This window comes from Microchirus variegatus (assembly GCF_963457635.1).
Source record: "Microchirus variegatus genome assembly, chromosome: 13".
NCBI lineage: Eukaryota > Metazoa > Chordata > Actinopteri > Pleuronectiformes > Soleidae > Microchirus > Microchirus variegatus.
In genome coordinates this window covers 23,763,990-23,782,207 of record NC_139814.1, presented here as the reverse complement: position 1 = coordinate 23,782,207, position 18,218 = coordinate 23,763,990, and the positions used below count along the sequence as shown (strand labels likewise).

Below are 18,218 nucleotides of genomic sequence, written 5' to 3'. Positions count from 1 at the left end.
TTCTTAAGTGGAAAAAAATCACATAAATGTATTTATGCCACAATTATCAAAATATTTTTTCTGTAATGGTCAATACACCAATTTAACCAACATGATATTCTTAATGCTAAAATATAAGCATTATTAGTGTTATCCATGAATTTTCAAATGTACTGCTTGACAAGAAAACTGACAAATAGTTGTTATTTCTTGATTAAGACGTCAAATTATGGTAAATTACTTTACTTTAAGTGGTTGAACGCTTTGCGTGATTATGCTTTCGGGTATGAAAAGGTGAATTAAGTTTACATTTTTTTACACCCTAACCCCATGCCTCACTACCACAGTGACTTTTAGATGACGCTATCATTTGATTTTAGAACATTGTCACTACTTTATGCTAAAAAATGAAACACTGTGCATTCATACACAATGTTCCTGTGTATTTGTTCCATATTTAGGACTTTTTTCTGACATAAATACTGATCTTTTTAAGGACTAGGAGTCCCTCATGGAGACCAGAACCTGGTCCTAATGAGGCAGAACCTCATTTCTGTGAAATTGCCAAACTTTAGGGCAAAGATCTAAGGGTGAGGTATTGACTTTAAGTGAAGCATAACGCTTTGTTGAGTCTATTTAAATGAATGGAAGTCAATGCGGCGTCATTAAAACTATAGCTGCACAAACCTGTGTGTGTGTGGGTGTGTGTGTGTGTTTGTGTTGTTTGACACTAGAACCTCTCTCTGGCCTTGATGGTGGAATCAGGACAGTATGTTACCATGGCAACTGCCAACTGGCCTCATTACGGTTGCCAGGGAAATAAAAGGGAGCATAGCGGCGCGATGCAGCAGCGGTTGCCATGGAGACGGCGAAAGGAATAAGCAAGCAAGAGGAGATGAGACTGTGAAATAGATACTGGGAGACAAATGTGACACATGCAGCGCAGGAATGAGAAGTTAAAGAAGAGATTAAGGATGAAGGGGGGAAGCAGAGACAGAGGAACGCTGTAATGCGCCGGGAAGAGAGCGGGATTTTGAGAAGATGACTAATATGAACTGACGTGAAGCTACAGACGAGTTATTTTAACATTTTTAAGGGACTTATATTTTGAATTTTAATGAACTCGGAGCAGAATTTTTGGCTCCGAGTTCTGTCAAGACAATCGTCTGTGCACGCAGACATAAGTATTGTCTTATTTCATCTTAAAAACAAAGTTCTGTTTCAGAACGAGAGTGCTGGAAAACCACATTAAAAAGGGTGTAAACACAGACAGCTTCGAGCAGAGGCGGACACTTCCTCCAGTCCTCGTCTGAGCAATGACATCTGTGCAATAATAAAAATAACATGATACACTTTATTGCCCCCCCCCGAGGAGATCCATTTTGGGCTGCTGCGTAAATCACTACCACAAAATAAAAGCTGTCACATTTAGTAATAAAATAAAAAATAAACATTATACTTTTGATTTAATTATTCAGATGCCAAAGAAACAAAATCATACAGTTCTAGCACAACTCGGCTCGACTCGGTTTGGTTGTTTTCCATCAAATGACCTCCTAAACACGGGCGCGGTCGTCATAGCGCTAGCGACGGGCAAATACAGCAACATGAATATCTTAAATGTGACATGATGATGAAATATTGTTTTCATTTTAAGCTCATATTGACCACCTGATACTGAAAAATCGTGTTATTTTTTCCCTTAGACCGGTCCAGTCCACTCGCCAAAAACGGTTACTACATTCAAGTTATGGAATATTGTGATACATTTTTGAGTTAAAGTCACCCTTTTCCACCAAAAATGTACTTTTGTCACATATTTTTCACAGATAACCTGACTCAGATTCATCTAAATTAGCGAATTAGCCATTTTAGGCTAATAATTCGAGTTTGCCAAAGGTCTTCTCCTTAAGTCACATTATGATCCGCTCATTCACTGGCATTAAGAAAAAAAGGATTAATGCAGGAATAATCTTACCCACGGTCCCTCAGGAGCAGCTTTGTGTCAGTATTTTTTGCTTTAAAGTGCTTCTGAAGTCAAAAACAGACTGATTCGACTGTGCTTCTATTTTCAGCTGAGTCACTTTTGCGGAGAGCCGTGAAAAAGTTAGCAGACGTGTTGCTATTCCCACTCGCTAAATAAAACCAAAGTGACTGATTGACGAGCATTTGCAGCCAATTTTTCAAAAACAGAAAGAGGCAGGGAGACAGAGAGAAGAGGAAGAGGAGCAGATTTCAGTGAAGAGACAGCGATTTAGGACAATGAAGACATGTCTGTGTGTCTCACCGATCCACTGGTCATTCCCGTACCACGACAGGTTGCCTTTAGTGCTGTCGTAGTATCCGATCTTCTTATAACTTCCTCCTGTGTGAGAAAGAAAAACGCGTTCAGTCGAAGTTTGACAGGAAACCCCGTATCATCATGTCGCCATTGCTCCCCCCAGCTAGGAACTAGCTAGTTGGCTAGCTAGCTTAGTCTAGCTTGAATCCAGCCCTGTTCTTAGCACGCATTAGTTATATAAACAATTTAAGCATGTTTTATTACATTTTGTTAACCCTGAAAAAACCCTTTAAAGACAAAACAATTATGTTCCCACAATGATAGGTTTAAAGGCGCCATATGTAAGAATGTGGCCAAAAAAGGTTACTGCATTCAAATTCAAAATACCGAGCACTTTTAGGTTTCGTTTTCTGACGTAACTGGCAACCCGTGGTTGCTCGGCAGCTGAGACTCTGCTGCCTGGAATGACTGGTAGACGGCGGTAGGTGGCGCCACATGCCAAAACATGATTTCAAAACATAAACGTGATTTGCAGTCTGCAAAATACTTTTTTTAATGCAAATATTTTGTCTGTACTGTTGTTGTTGGTGAGTTAAGTTTGTTATATGAACATTATTCCTGAGTCTCTGTGACATATTAGGAGGATTTTATGGCCAGTTGCTTTAGATTTATTACATAATGCACCTTTAAATATAAAGTATATAAAGTACACACACAGAGAAAGCGGTAAAGAAAATGAAGGAAAGCGTCTTCAGAGGTGTTGACGCTGATGCTACCTACTCAGTATATAAAGACAAATGTGTGATATGCAATACATTTGCATAAACTGCAATGATGATATTGACTTATGAACAAATCCTTAAAGCATGTCGTGCTAAATTCTGTCTTAATGCCCACCCTAAAATACTTTCTACAGCTCTGGCTCCCTTAAATAAATACAACTCTGCTCTCAAGGCAAATTTAAATAAATGTACGCATACTAATTTAAATCCAACTATAGAGTCTCTCATTATAATTGTTTGGTCCACTTCCAAATAATCAGTCGCGGTATGAGGGTGGATTTAAGGACATAGCGGTTTTTTTTGGGTTGAGTTTTAGAAAATGTAAGGGAGGAAAATCTAGTTCTTGGCCAAACAATCCATTTTAATCCCAGTTGAAGTAGCCTTTGAGATGTTTGCGATGTCGTAAACTGACAGATTATATTATATTATATTATATTATATAACATTCAGCTACCAGAAGCCAACATTCTCACAGACTCAGTGATCAAAGGCAAAGAGCAGGCAGCAAATCAGAGGCGCACACACACAAAGAAAAGCACTATCATTAATATGAAAACACTCAGCCTCATCCGTCAACTACAGCTCAGCCATGCGAGAGTCATAATTTGATTATTATAGAGGACAGGCGTTTTTGTTTTTTTTCTTTTTTACTGTGACTGTAGACGGCTGAAACACACTGACAAATACAATGCAGCACAAAGCATTTCCATAGAGTATTTCTATTACTACATTTAATTTCTTCAATTACCAGGTTAAAGTACATTCACCAATTGTCAATATATATGCCGTCCAGTTATACTGCACATTCTCAGTTTATATTTTATTTAAAGTGCTAAATAGACAGTAAAAAAAAAAAAAAAGACACTTAAAATTCCAGACACATAAACCTGGGAAATAATTTTGATTATAATAATAATACGTTTTCTTGGGGTCAGTTGAAGGTGTTAGTCAATTTGAAGATAACAGGAGGGTTAAATGGTCTGGAAATGAATGTTGACAGCATGTTTTATGTGTCAGGTAATGAGTTGGAATAAAGCCGACTAAAATGTTGAATAATTCATACTTTATGCCTTTTTTTTTTTTAAAAAGTCAAACCACACGAGGTCATTTTTGACCCCCAGAGGACAACTGGTGTGATTATGTAATTATTCATTGTTTTACTTTATTTTAGCTCAAAATACCAAAACAAAGGGGGGGAAATGGTTTGTGGTAATGGCTTGAAAGATGAATTTATGGACAAATTATACTGCATTATGCTTGAAATAACAGTCAAACCAGACTGTGTATGTCAATTAGGAGGGTTAAGCAGTGCAGAATTAGCAGTACTTGGTGCAAGTATAAGAACTCAGAAGCTTATAATGACTTTACAGATGTCTATAGCGTACCTTGAAGCTGTTCAATGAGAGTCCAGGCCATTCGGGAACCTTGGGCATCAAATACAACATGACCCTGAGAGGAAAAAAATGCACAACATTACCCGTTAGAACCAGAAAGTCCATTATGAATCCCTGCAGAAACGTGATTCGACACCAGTGTCTTCTTCTGTAATTTATCATCAAATTCCCCAAAGAACTCACCGAAACTCCCTCAAAGGAGCTGGTGTTCATCGCTTTGTAGATCTCGGCCGTGATGTCCCGGTTGTTGTAGTTGAAGTCCTCCAGTCTGTAGCCCTTGGCCTTCAGGGGCGCCACCGTCTTGTTGAGGGCCAACGCCAGAGCCCACACGGCGTCGTAGGCCAACGGGGCCTCCTGGAAACCGCCCGTCTCTTCTGGGTTCTTCCCGCCGAGTTTAGACATGAGCTTGGTGAGGAAATCCTGAGAGGTCTGCGGACGAAGGAAACGCGACGGATCACACAACGAGTCGTCATAGGAACCATGTGTAACATATGCAGAAGAGTTACCTGTTACAGGATATTCGAAATTCTGTTTTAATTCATTTATGATCCCATGTAAATTAAAGGTGCCATATGTAAGAATGTGGCCAAAAACGGTTACTACATTCAAATTCAAAATTCGTTTTCTGACGTAACTGGCAACCCGTGGTTGCTCGGCAGCTGAGACTCTACTGACTGCAATGATTGGTAGACTGCGGTAGGTGGCGCCACATGCCAAAAATATTTTGTCTGTACTGTTGTTGTTGGTGAGTTCAGTTTGTTATATGAACATTATTCCTGAGTCTCTGTGACATATTTTATTTTCAGATTTTATGGTCAGTTGCTTTAGATTTATTACATAATTTAACTAGTTTTAAGTAGTTTAGTTTAGTTACTTAGTTATCTAATCTAATTAGTGCTTGTGATTATCTCAAAAATGTCGTGTTTTTGTTTCCTTCATTGCACACAGGAACACTCTAAGTCCATTTTCTATGTTCCAAAGCCATGTTTTTTGCCACCGAATCCAATTTGTCCAGCTAGTAAGAATTAGCGACATCTAATGGTGAGACTGCAGATTGCAACGAATGGAGGGAGGACTTCTCCACTCAAGTCGCCTTTTTTGGTCACTGAACTACGACCTTCGCAACTCTCTTCACTCGTTGTAGTGCCATTTGTAAGCTTGTAAGCGGCGGAAGACGACAGCCTCTGTAAAGCGAGCCTCTTGCCAAGAGTGCACGTAAAAAAAGGCGTTTTCTAAGGCTACGGAAACCATAGAATTTTAATTTTAAAAGGGATCGTTGTGCTCCATAGTCAACAAATGCTACTAAAATGTGTGAATTCTGATTTCTCGTGAGAATCTCATACGTTTAAACGTTAAGTTAAGTTACCACCTGATTTCTTTAACCTGAAAAAAAAAGGCCCATTCTCGTCCTGACATCATTTATGTCTCAGCTGTGTGCTCTTCCTGTTTTTGCTTGAAGAAGCAGACAGTTTCATTTAGCGGGGGGGGGGGGGGGGGGGGGGTAATTCATAGCCAGTGTGAGGCTTTTGTAAACCTCAGTGATTTCCAGCCCACTGTTGTTTCTTAATGACGCGAAAAAGCTTTGACCAAACATGAAAGGTCTCCGACTCTGAGTTTTGGGTCATTTCTAAGCTGTTTGCTCTTTATTTTACCCAGCTGTGTGTTTTTCTCTCTCTCTCTCTCACACTCTCTCACACTCTCTCTCTCTCTCCCGCCTTGTCAGCTGGTGCGTAGGTTAAAAATAAACTCATGGATCCCACAATGTATCGCGGAATACTCACCTGCACACATGGATTTTCTGTCTGCACGGGCAGCGTCATCGCTCACAGAGGACGGAACGAATGGCAGATTAAAACTTACCTCTAATATGTGATTTTATATCTAAGATATGATGTCAAAATTTTTATTAATAATTTATAATATAATAATAATAATAATAATAAAAGGGGATTTGTGGCTATATGAGTTTAAGGCTGATATAACCACAAATCACACATTATAAGGCTAAACTAAGCCTTATAATGTCTGTCTGGTCTTTTTTTTTGCTTATTTTAACCATAAAAGGACCAGAAAATGTCCTGTAAGTAAGTTCTTTTGCCCATTTTTTCAGTACAACTTTCCATATCTGGCAGTTATTGATAATTTACTGCATGTATGAACAATTTAAAATGAAGAAAAAACACTGTAGTTGTACACGAACACCAGGTTTTGCGCGCTAAATTTCAAATTTGAACAGTCTAAAACATATTTAAAGTAACATTTGTTTGAGTTTTTGGCTCAATGTGCAAAACAGGCCAAACAAATCTTAATGTATAAAACTTATGTACAGGCGTTTTTCCAACTCTCTCCTCCCTGGTGACAAAGACGCTGATTTGCCGGCTTCCTCCAACAGCGCGAGTGAAATTACCGTCATAACCACACGTTGGCTCTGACGTGCGATTTCTCAGCTTTCAGAAACAGTTGGAACTTTTCCGATGGCGCAAACCGCCGCGTAATTACAGTCTGTGATAGGCTCGGTGTTAAAGGGTTAAAAAGGATGACATCCTTCCTCGGTCTCGTGACAAATCATCCGCTGCGGACGTCAATAACGCAGCGCCGTTACCTGGTGAGATGTAATTATACTGAGATTGCAGTCTAGATGATGGATGGGAGAAGGAATTAGTGACACGTCAAAGTCGTGTGTTTTGATCTCCGATAAATCCTTGAAAGTGGATTTTAATACTGGATTAATTCATTTGAAAAAAAGAGAGAAAAAGAGAGGTTTCTGAGAAATCTTTGTTGATTTGGCTCAACCTTTACAAAGCGGTAAATTGCCTGCGATCGATGCCGTGACTTCCTTTCCATTTCATCTGAGAAAAGCAGAAAGCAAACGAAATGACTTCATTTGAACGGCGTCCATTCATTTTAGTGAATTAACTTCCTCTGCCCCTGATGTAACCGCAGTCCATTTACCATTCACTGATGGAGCAATATTACTTTCTTCAAGCTGTGTCAGACGCTCGATATATTCAAATAAAAAACTGCAGACGGCGATTGAAAGGAAACGTGTTTCACATTCACTGAAGCAAATGATCATCAACGCCTCGTTCTGATGTTTAAAACCTGACAGAGTTTCACAGACGGTCGTTCCTCACCAGGTTGGAGGCGCCACGCACGGTCTCCGGGTTGAGCATGACGATCTCCGTGGTCACGTGGCCCTCGACGGCCTCCGTCATCTGCTCCACGGTGCAGTTGATGGACGGGTCCTTGATCTTGAACCAGTTGTCCGCGTACCAGCCAATGAGGAACCACACGTACTTCTTACCAAACAGCCTCTCCTTGTACACCTGCAGGAGGAGAATAGACGAAATAGACCGAGGTCAAAGGTAATCTGACGGGGGAGAATTACAGCGTGACACAGATTTCTGTTTCTTAGCTTTGAGGAGAAAGAGAAAAGATGGAGGGTTTGGAGGGAAAGGCACAGACTTTCTTTACTTTCTTTCACGGATTCTTGTTTTTAAGTCTCTTTTAAAGACACAGTTGTTTTTACTAGCTACATTTGTGGGTGTTTCTCATGTTTCTGTTGTTTTATTGTATGTTTTTATCAAGACTGGGGCACGTTAGCGGCGCCTACGTTAACGCACATGAACGCATGGCGCGTTTCCATGACGACTGACCGGAAAAACACTTGCATGACGTCATGTTTACGTGACTCCCGATTGTTAAAATGAGTCTCTAAAGTAACGCTAAATAGAGGCAGTGGGAGGTCAGTGGGTGGCGCAACAGACTAGAAAAACCAAACCAAAACAGAGTTTTATGTTTGCAAAACAATTTTTTTTTGAATTGTGAATACACTGGCCGCACCTTGTATTTATATTTAATTATTTTCATTTAATAAACAGACAACTCCAGTTTGACTGTAGGCGCACTTACGGCGCTAACGCAGCTAACACAGCTAACAGAGCTAACTGTTGCCTGGACTCCGGTGTCGCGGCACGTAAACATGACGTCACGCTTCCGGCCAGTCGTCATGGAAACACGTTATGCATTCACGCGCCCTGTCCGACACAGGATATGACGTCTAAGAAGCTAAACCTAGCTTTAATGTGCGTTAACCCCGCTAACGCCTTTAACCGCCGTTAACGCGTTAACATGCCCAGCACTATTTTTTATGCGCGTACTATGCACGTACAGATTATAGACTTTACAGCACTTTGGTGCAACGTGGTTGTTTTAAATGTGCGTTATAAATAAAGTTGGATTGGATTAGAATGCTAGCATTTAAACCGGTGGCGGTGGCTGGTCTTTGAAACAGGTTGAGCTCATTTCAGGCCCAGTTATTTATACATAAATTCTGCAAACGAACAACGAGTACAAGGAAACGCGATAATTATGTAAAACTGAAACGCAATAACAGTGTTTATATCGCTAAAATATTCTATATCGCAGAACAAATAACACACGGCGACCAGCTATATGTCGACAGACTTCCCTCGCAAAATCCACACGGGACAGGTCTGTGCCCCACCCACTGCCGCTCCACTGACTCCCAGAGAAGCTGAGCTTCCGTGGAAGTGACACATTTGTCGACCTAAAAGCCTGTTCTGCATCGTCCCATATAGAGCAGTGTTTCTCACTTCTGGTCTTCAAACACTAGAGCTCATCAACGAGTTCTGCAAAAGCCCGGTAACGACCTGGTTGGAGCAGCTGAAACCTCTAAAACATGCAGGTCAGTGGGTCCCATAAGGACCAGGATTGAGGAAACACTGCCACTACCAAGTGGTTTTGATGCGGAGGCTGCTACGGGAATATGGAAATCACATGCGACACGCATACTGACACAGCTTCCCTTGCTACCTTGATTTCAACACGCATAATGTGTTTCAAATACACAGCGAAACATAGCAGGAAAAAAAAAGGTGAATGACCAGATGTTGGAATCTACACGACTTTATTATTAAAAGGAGACACAGAAAACTAGGCTCCCTTTCATACTTAAGATTCAGGTCAGCCGAGTCTATCCTGAATAAATGTGAGCAGGGAAAATATATTACCTCACAAAAAACCTTCCTGGCTTCGGTCTCGTAGAAGAGGCCAACAATAATTCTGGCGTCTTGGCGCTGGGAAAGGAAAAGGAATGAAGAAGAAGAAGAAAAACAAAACAGATTGAGATATAAGTTAAAGGCCGTATACAGCGTTACATTTCCTCCTCATTAGGCTACATTCACACGCTGTTACCATGGTTTCTTCTGCTGTGGCCAATTAATCTCACACACCAAATCTGGGCTGATGTACAAAGCCGAGGTCATTATAATCTGTGTTTGCAGGAGGTGAGTTAAGACTCGTGCAGAGGAAGTTTTAAACCTCACCGGTTGCACTCGTGTTGATTATCTTTTGAAAGATGATATATGAATCTGTGTTTGCTAATATCTGATAATGAGGAGAGATTCCGCTCTAATAAGACCCTGGGGGTTTTTCATGTGTGGGTTTTTGTTGCTGCTGTGTAAAATAAATAAATCTAAACTTGCGTTCCGGTCTGTGGGGAAATGTTAAATTGTGTATACGTTCTGTTCTACAGCATCGTATGAATTCGAGTGTGCAAAGAAGAAGCATTTGGGAAATGAGCTGCTTTTGCCTGAAGCCGACAAAGAAAAATACTCTTTATTCTCTTATTATTATTATTAGTGCAACTCCCTAAATATAAAGTGGCCATGGGCGGCACATCTAATGCCCGTCATAAATTCAAATGCGACGGTTCAATGATTTTTTTTTCCATTAAAAGCAAATTAGAAGAGAAGCAGTTTATCATTTGTTTGTATTCCCTATAATTCAAACACAGGTTTCTGCTTCAGGTCGTTTAAATAAAGGCATCTATGATACAATAGTTAACTTTTTTAAGAAGGTTCATGTTAGGAAGCTCCTCAAAGTTTAAAGTGACAGAGAGCGAACACACATACAACTGCTGTTGTTGTTGTTAATCTAGGTGTAATCTTTGAATTTATACATAATTGTGATAAAAATAATCATATCTACTGCCTCTCTGATCAAATGCCTTCACATTTTGTCATTAGCTACTTGAGTCCACTCTTACATCACTTTCTTGTCCAATCAGAGCAAGGCTCGTTGTCCCAGACTCCTCCCCCTTTAAAACAAATATTTAAAACTAATGCTCCCTCCACCATATTGTGTGAGTAACACCTTAAACTCAGTGTCAGATTTCACGACCAGACCACGCCCCCTAACCACTCCCTCCTCCCCCTCACTCAGGGCTCAGCCCACTTCTTGGCATTTTCAAATCAGGCGTTGGGTGGCGTTAACTGCAGATGATGAGGTTTAGGTTTCTACTTCAGATTAACCTCAGATGCTGTAAATGCTAAGAGAGCTGCCAACGCGGGGTCTTGCATAACGATGACTGTTTTTTGGGTGTGTTTTTTTTTTTTTTTTTTTAAACTTCCTGTCACATGTCAGAGAAGCAGGCAGATGAAGGTAACGGGGAGGATAACACGGCACCTTGAGATTCTTGACAGCCACGGCGGGATCTGTGAGGAAACTCTGACGAACGCTGATTTCAATCCCTGCCTCCTTCACCCGCTCCTCCAGATCATCCAGAGTCTGCAACACACACACACACAATATTTAAAGAGTAATATCTGGCAGCAGGGTAAGAGGGAGGTGAGTTGGTGCCTCAGAAAGACGATGTGTGGGTGTCGACAGCAACAAACAGATAAAACAGCTGCTTTTTCACTTTTGGTGCAACAAAGAACAAAAACAGCACAGAGAACGTTAAAGAATTGACTATATTTAGACATAAAATGACACGGATGTGTCATCGGGAAATTGAGGAAATGTGTTAAATTTAAATACAATGGTGTAGCCAGTATATTTACAATTAAAAACATGTTATTTTGCAGGCAGAAAACTCTGTTTATTTATGTTTTGGTTAGGTTAGGTTGTTGACCACCCACTCGATAAAACAGCTTATAAAATAACACTGACAACACATGGTTTAACCAGCAGAGCGAGCAGAGAGAAGCTAGCTGCTAAACAATGGGAGTATTAAAAGATACCGAATCTTAAAAAGCCCCAGAACCTCGCTCAAAAATGTCTTGACCACAGTCAAGGTTAGCCAGGGGCAACGGTCGCTCAGTGGTACACTCTTAGGAATAAAAGTGCTAAGTAGAACCATATATAAAGGTCCATTTGGAACCCTTAGAGTTACAAGAACCCTTTACTCAGGAAAGGGGTTCTCTGGCTCAAAATAGTTCTTACTGGAACCATTAGTGTTACCGAGAACCCTTGAAAAACCCTTTCTTTGGGAAAGAGTTTTGCAGAAGCAAATGGTTCCAGGTAGAATCTCAGCCCTTGTAGAAGAACACTTTAGGAACCCTTATTTCTAAGAGTCTAGAGGTGTCAAGACACTCTAACAATGACTTTGAAATTAAAATATCTTTACAGGATTTTTTTCATAGCTAAACCCCCATTTAGCAATTACAAAAATGTTTTTTAATTGTTCTTAAACCTAAATACAGGACTTACTGAGGTGAAGACTTCGGTCGTCTGCTGAATGGTGGCGATCTTTGTCCATTTCCACTTCTGGAAGAGCTGCACTCGAGTGGGGTTGTGCAGCGTGGCGGACGGATGAGTGCGGAAGAAGGTGGGGAACCGCTGGCGGTTGGACAGCGCCGGGGAACTGGAGCCGTACGACAACTGGAACACAGATAAACGGATTATTATTATTATCCGTTAACTTTTGCGAGAGGATGGAGGAGGAAGGAACGAACACAAAAGCAACCCTACTACCATTCAAACATCACTGTTGGTGCCGTCTGTTTGGCCTGAGGAGATTTTAACCCACATTCTCTCAACAATTTTGCAAGAAACAAATAGAAAAACATCCAGTTATCGACACACACACACACAGAGAGAGGTGAAGCACTGAAGCAGACAGACAGACTGTGGTGATTTAAGTGACCCCAGCACCGAGCAAAATAAACAACGCCTCCAACCTTGAGGTGGACGGCGGACAAACAGCAGAGGACAATAACAGGCTCCGCTGCTGCGGATATTAATACTGAAAATGGTCTTCATGCATGAGCGGCCGCATGACTCACTGACGATCACAACTGCAAACCGTGAGTTTTTTTTACATTCACCTCGGCCGTGTGACTGCGCGACCGTGAAATCTCACTAACAATGAGGAAACAGCGAGAGGCTGAACTGGTGTCGTCGCAAAGGTAAAAACAAGCGCCACTGACATTTGAAGGTCCACCACCCCCCCCCCCCCGCTAACATGATAGTGTACCAATTTAAAAGCCTTCCCCTCCCTCAGGTAGGACACAATTTAACAATGTTCTTACCACAATCAGGTTCCACATTCGAGCCGCCTCGGCCACCAGCGTGGACACGGAGCTGCAACCGGGCATCAGCACGATTTTAATGGGCTCCGTGTAGAGGAGGTCGTAGAGGAGCTTTGTGGCTTCACCTGGATCACACTGTGGGCACGAAAAAAACACAGAAACACAGCACTGAAACAAACACATCGTGACCATGACAGTGTTGGGAAAACAGCGACAAACCCTCTGGTGCAGGGTTTGCAAATAAAAGAACACTTAAACTGACACCTCGAATAAATTTGAATATTATTAAAGTTCCCCTCTGGTGAATAAAATAAAGCACTTAAGGCCACGTCCACACAAATACAATCTTTTTCTTTGCCGTTTTCAACAGATTCCCCGTTAAGACGGTGTTGTATCAGGAAACATCGTCCACATGGAACTAGGGTTGCAAAGAGGTGGGAAATTTTTCAAGAAACTTAACATGGAAACTTTAGTTTTGGGAATTTTGGAAATATTCCAAATTGGAAACTTTCCACAGGAATTATGGGAATTAACAGGAATGTATGGGGATTATTGGGAATTTATTGGAATTATTGGGAATTTATTGGAATTATTGGGAATTTATGCTAATAAAATGGAAATTTTCAAAGTTGGTTGGAACCAGATTTGATTCCCCATTAATTCCCATGGAACGTTTCCAACTTAGAAAATGTCCACAATTTTACAAATCCCACCTGAAACGACTCAAAACCACTGTAGTACATATGCCAGGACTGTAAGTGGCGCTGTAACGATACATCAAAAAACAGAGAAGAAGCCAAAGGAACCTGAACTATCGCTTTTATTTTTATTTTTTGGCTGTTAAACCTTCGAAATCTGGCTGATTAGGTAATGACGGTACTGAGAACCTGGCGTCACAAACGTCTGACGTGCTGGTGAATCTCGTCTGGGATTGGACGGTCCATCCACAGGAAGTCCTGAGGTTCTACCGTAATGACAAGTATATAGGGCGCACTATTTCTCTGCCATTCATCTTCTACCACTTCAGAAGGTAGAAGAGTTTTAGGAAGTTTAATCCAGCATCAAAAGCTCCCAATCACAATCCGTCATCTATCGCGTGTGAGGTCATACATCAATACATCAAAGGCATTTGATGACATCATGAAAACACAACTGTGTCAAGTCACTATAAAGGCATGGCGCCTCCATTGTGACACACAAACTGTTCACATGACACGGATTCGTCACTTTTCCAGAACAAAATGGACAGCACAGTGGTCGGCGAAGAGTCCGTGGAGTCAACGGTGGACAGAACGGAGGACGCCTCTCTCTCCAGAAACTCGGGAGGATCGCACGCGCATGTTCCTCGTCCTCACGATCCACCGCGTCTTTAAGAACACCGGCTTACTGGAGCTGCTCGACGACCTCTCGGCGGCCACGCACCTGAAACGTCTGCTGGACCTGACGTTCCCAAAGCTCGCCCTCGGCGGCAGCGGCGGCAACGACGCGTGTGTTCCGCCGCTCGCTTTGTACAAGTCGGTGGCGAAGGGCGTCGCGAAAGAACTCAAGGAGACGTTTGACAAGAACGTGAGATTTATGCTGCTTCTGCCAGACCCGGGTGTTCGGTGTTTCGTCGCTCACTGCATTCAGAGTCACACGAAAATCGCAATGACGCAGAAAGTTTTCTGAACATCCGGCTCTGGGTTCTTCAGTTTACCATAACACTGTGAAACAAGGAACATGGACCAAGCTTTTACTTCTCAGTACCGCAACTCGTAGACCATTTGTGATATCTAGAACATTCAAAAACGATGGACTGCTGATCGGTTGAGGGTGTGACGACCCTCATGTGTAGTAGAAGATGGATGGTTGGATACCGGAAAGCAGAAACGGTATACGATGTTAGCCCTTACACTCTTAGAAATAAGGGTTCCAAAAGGGTCCTTCTACATGGACTGAGGTTCTACCTGGAACCATTTTCTTTCCGAAAAATCCTTTTAAACCACTTTCCTGAATAAAGGGTTCTCCTATGAGGACAAGCCAAAGAACCTTATATGGTTCTACTGAGCACTTTTATTTCTAAGAGCGTAAGACTTCAATGGAAGAACCGCCCAATCACGGATGAGAACTTTTCCGTAACCGTAAATGACCTAAACGGTTGAACAACTGTCAGATATCGAAAGTGAAAGTTATCATTGGGAGGGGGCGGGGGAAAGGGGGCAGAAGCACTCTACTCTACTAAAGCCATAAAATCGAAATAACTCCAGGCGGCCCTGATGCTCATGGCGGTCATGAGAGAGCGGGTTAAGAGTCAGGAGAAGACGTGAGCAGATATTAAACGCGGGGTCTTTAAAGCGAGTGATGTGTTGACCCCGGGTTCATTCATTCACCGCGAGTACATGCTACATGTAAGCACACACACACACACACACACACAGAGCTGAGGCAGCCGCCTGAGACGAGGTGAAGCACGTATCAAGGTCACCTCAACGTTAGTCCTGACAGGCTTGTGCAATGAAGCACACACATACACAGCAGCATTATGGTAAACTGGGACCAAATCAACCAAATGAAGCACTTAAAAACTACATTGTACATATATATATATATATATATATAAAATACACAATACAGTACAGTGTCAAAGGTCAAGTGGTGACCAGTTGTGACGCCGCTAAGGAGAACGTGAACTCCCATTTTGAGGCTTCAAGAATCGAAAAAATTTGTCCCACATTTTGGAAACTAATGCTCACAGGAAACAGTTTATCGTCTTATAAATCAAGTACGTCCACTTTCCCAAAGGACTTTATAGAGTTCTTTTTTCTACCGGGAAGAGTCACCATTCAGTATACTTTCATTTTTCTTTCAGGCTTTAGGAGGAACATAGAGCACGCGCCAGGGATTAGGGCTGAACAATTTTTTGAATAAAATATCTAATTTGCGATCATTTTGACAGTGATATGAGAGGGAATGGTGATTTTTGTGTTCTCATTTTCATTCCAAAAAACACATTTTTAAAAGGATTCCCGTGTGTGATATTTGTGCAGATCTGCGAGAAACAAAGAAGAAAAATTATATTCTCACACACATTTTGCAACCAGGGATGATGCAAAATAATGCAAATAATGCAAATAATAATGCAAATTGCAATATCTGCCAGACAAATAACCGTTTGATATGATCCCCTAATGCGTAAAAAACCTGCTGTTTCTTATCTTTTCTGTCACAGAAAAGCCTTAATAATAATGATTATATCTCATCAACAGAGGTGGCTTTTAACTAATGAGTCTGCAGTTGCAGCTTTTATATGCTTACACATTCATAAAGGAATAATACAGCGAGACTGTGTATTAATGCCAGTGAAACCCAAAGGAGGCGCGTAAAGAGACTTTTGTGAGGTCCTTGGCTCGTAGGATTAAGGCCTTTCTAGGGGTCTTTTCTAACCATGCTGTGACATGAGCTGTGTATTCTCAGGGGGGGAGGTGGGGGGGCCTCAGGCTACAAAACATATTTATTCCTCTAATTCATGCAGCCGTGCATGCAAATGAGGGGGAAATAAAAAAAAAAAAATACACTTTGCATTCATGTGTGTTTTTGAGAGGTGAATTCCTGCTCGGCTGCACCACTTTTCACATCCTGTGTGATGTGAAGTTGTTCCCTGCAGTGGAAGGTGTGAACGTGTGAATGATGCACACACACACACACACACACACACACACACACACACACACACACACACACACACACACACACACACACACACGTATGCATCATACTCACCCTACTGTCGTAGTATATGAGCTCCAGCTCGTAGCCCGGCAGGATGTCGGCCCGTTCATTCACCAGACTGAGGGCCATCTGGGCAGCGGGGAGGCAGGCTTGTCCCCCGGGCCAGCCTCCGCTCATTGGGAACAGGGCTCCGATGTAGAGCTTCTTCTTCTTCATGCCCACAGCGGGGACGCAGCAGCAGGAGAGGAGGAGGAGGAGGAGGTGGAGGAGGAGGACGGAGAGGGTCATGGGGGTCAGAGAGAAGAGCCGAGACATAGCTGGTGAATTCTTGGGAAGTCCCGGGAGACAGACTGGTGTTCTGCTTTGTCCCTCTGGTGCTGTTCAGCCGTGAGTCTGCAGGACGCTCTTTGCACAGGTCAACCACAAATCAATTCCCATCAGCCCCTTGGACAGTTCCTATCACTTTTGAGCGATGAATCACGTGTTCACGCGATTCATCAACGAGTTGTCAAGTGTTATTTACCTGAATCTCAAAAACAACAGCATCCTTGTGCCTTTTAACCAAACATATTCAGGGTTTTTTTTTGTCCCATTAATACAGAAAAATAGGCTCTTATTTACTCTATTCAAATTGTTTGTAACCCACACTGGTTAATTGACCATTAAAATAGCAATTAATTCAGCTATTATGCACGCTCCATTAGCTGCTGCAGCAATATTTAAGGAAAGTCATTTAGTTTCCTGCAAAAAAAAAAGCCCGGAAGTTAATGAAAAATAATGGTAAACATTAGACTTTACTTGAAAAGTCGTGCAACAGTCCGATCATAAATAAATATAAATATAAATCATATAAATGGAGACTGGTTGTGAAATGATTGGAGGAGCAGATTCATCTCCAGCCTGAGGCCGTTTCAAACAGATCAGTTTTACCCTAAAGTATAAACACACGCCGCGCGTCCATGAAATATTCACGTCCCCCCCACGCCGAGCTCACGAGGAGAGCCGCGGAGATCGCGTCTCTGTCCGGATCCACCTGTCGTCTCTCTGCCCTTCATCCGTCCCGTTCCTGCGACTCTGTCCGCTCTGCGCTCCGCCGTCCACGCACATGTTTGATTTGGACCAGAACAAATAGATAGATAGGTATATATTTTAAAAAAAACACAGATAAATGTCTCCTTGTTGGTCCACGCAGTGACGAGGAGGAAACAAAAAAAAAAAAAAGGTCGAGTCCACCACGATGATGGAGATGGAGGAGAATGCGCTGCTGCTGCTGCCGGAATGTGTCTCGCTCCTCCGTGGGGAAGAGAAGAAATGACGGAGGCGGTGTTGTGTGTTCACGCAGACCTGACACTGTGGTGGGCTGCAGCAGAGGAGGAGGAGAGAGGAGGAGGAGGAGGAGGAGGCATGTGCAGCGCATAGGCGGACTTAACGTAGGGAAGGGATGGTAGGGGGGGGGGCCCCCAAACCGCCAGGGGCCCACAAACTGCCAATTAAGGGCCCCGGGAAAACATAATATTAATGTTAACAATAGTAGATTAATGCGTCATATTAACAGGTCCGATACCAGTCCCTCTACACTAAAAAAACACATCTTCAAGTGTAATCAGTATCCAAAATTAAGACTTTGATCAAATCAAACAAAAAACTACGGAAGCGTTTTGCTGCCACATATACAAAAAAGAAATGGGGTGCTCATGATTACGAAACTCTTACGAAAAATCACGTTATTTCGAGATAA

The 18,218-nt window shown here is 42.1% G+C and overlaps 1 protein-coding gene across 1 annotated transcript in view; it reads right to left on the bottom strand.

Moving 5' to 3' along the window:
* gabbr1b (gamma-aminobutyric acid (GABA) B receptor, 1b) overlaps positions 1–16,684 on the bottom strand; it is a gene marked incomplete at its 3' end in the record, with an annotated part of 32,675 nt that extends 15,991 nt beyond the window's left edge. Inside the window, exons 1-9 of the mRNA XM_083899845.1 lie at positions 16,532–16,684; positions 12,773–12,907; positions 11,952–12,122; positions 10,926–11,027; positions 9,470–9,535; positions 7,571–7,762; positions 4,620–4,865; positions 4,428–4,491; positions 2,267–2,344 (exon numbers count right to left, since the gene is read on the bottom strand). Of these exons, the coding sequence (XP_083755971.1) occupies positions 2,267–2,344; positions 4,428–4,491; positions 4,620–4,865; positions 7,571–7,762; positions 9,470–9,535; positions 10,926–11,027; positions 11,952–12,122; positions 12,773–12,907; positions 16,532–16,657 (1,180 nt within the window). The 5' untranslated portion in view covers positions 16,658–16,684. The remainder of the gene's footprint in view (positions 1–2,266; positions 2,345–4,427; positions 4,492–4,619; positions 4,866–7,570; positions 7,763–9,469; positions 9,536–10,925; positions 11,028–11,951; positions 12,123–12,772; positions 12,908–16,531) is intronic.
* Between the last annotated feature and the right edge of the window lie 1,534 nt (positions 16,685–18,218).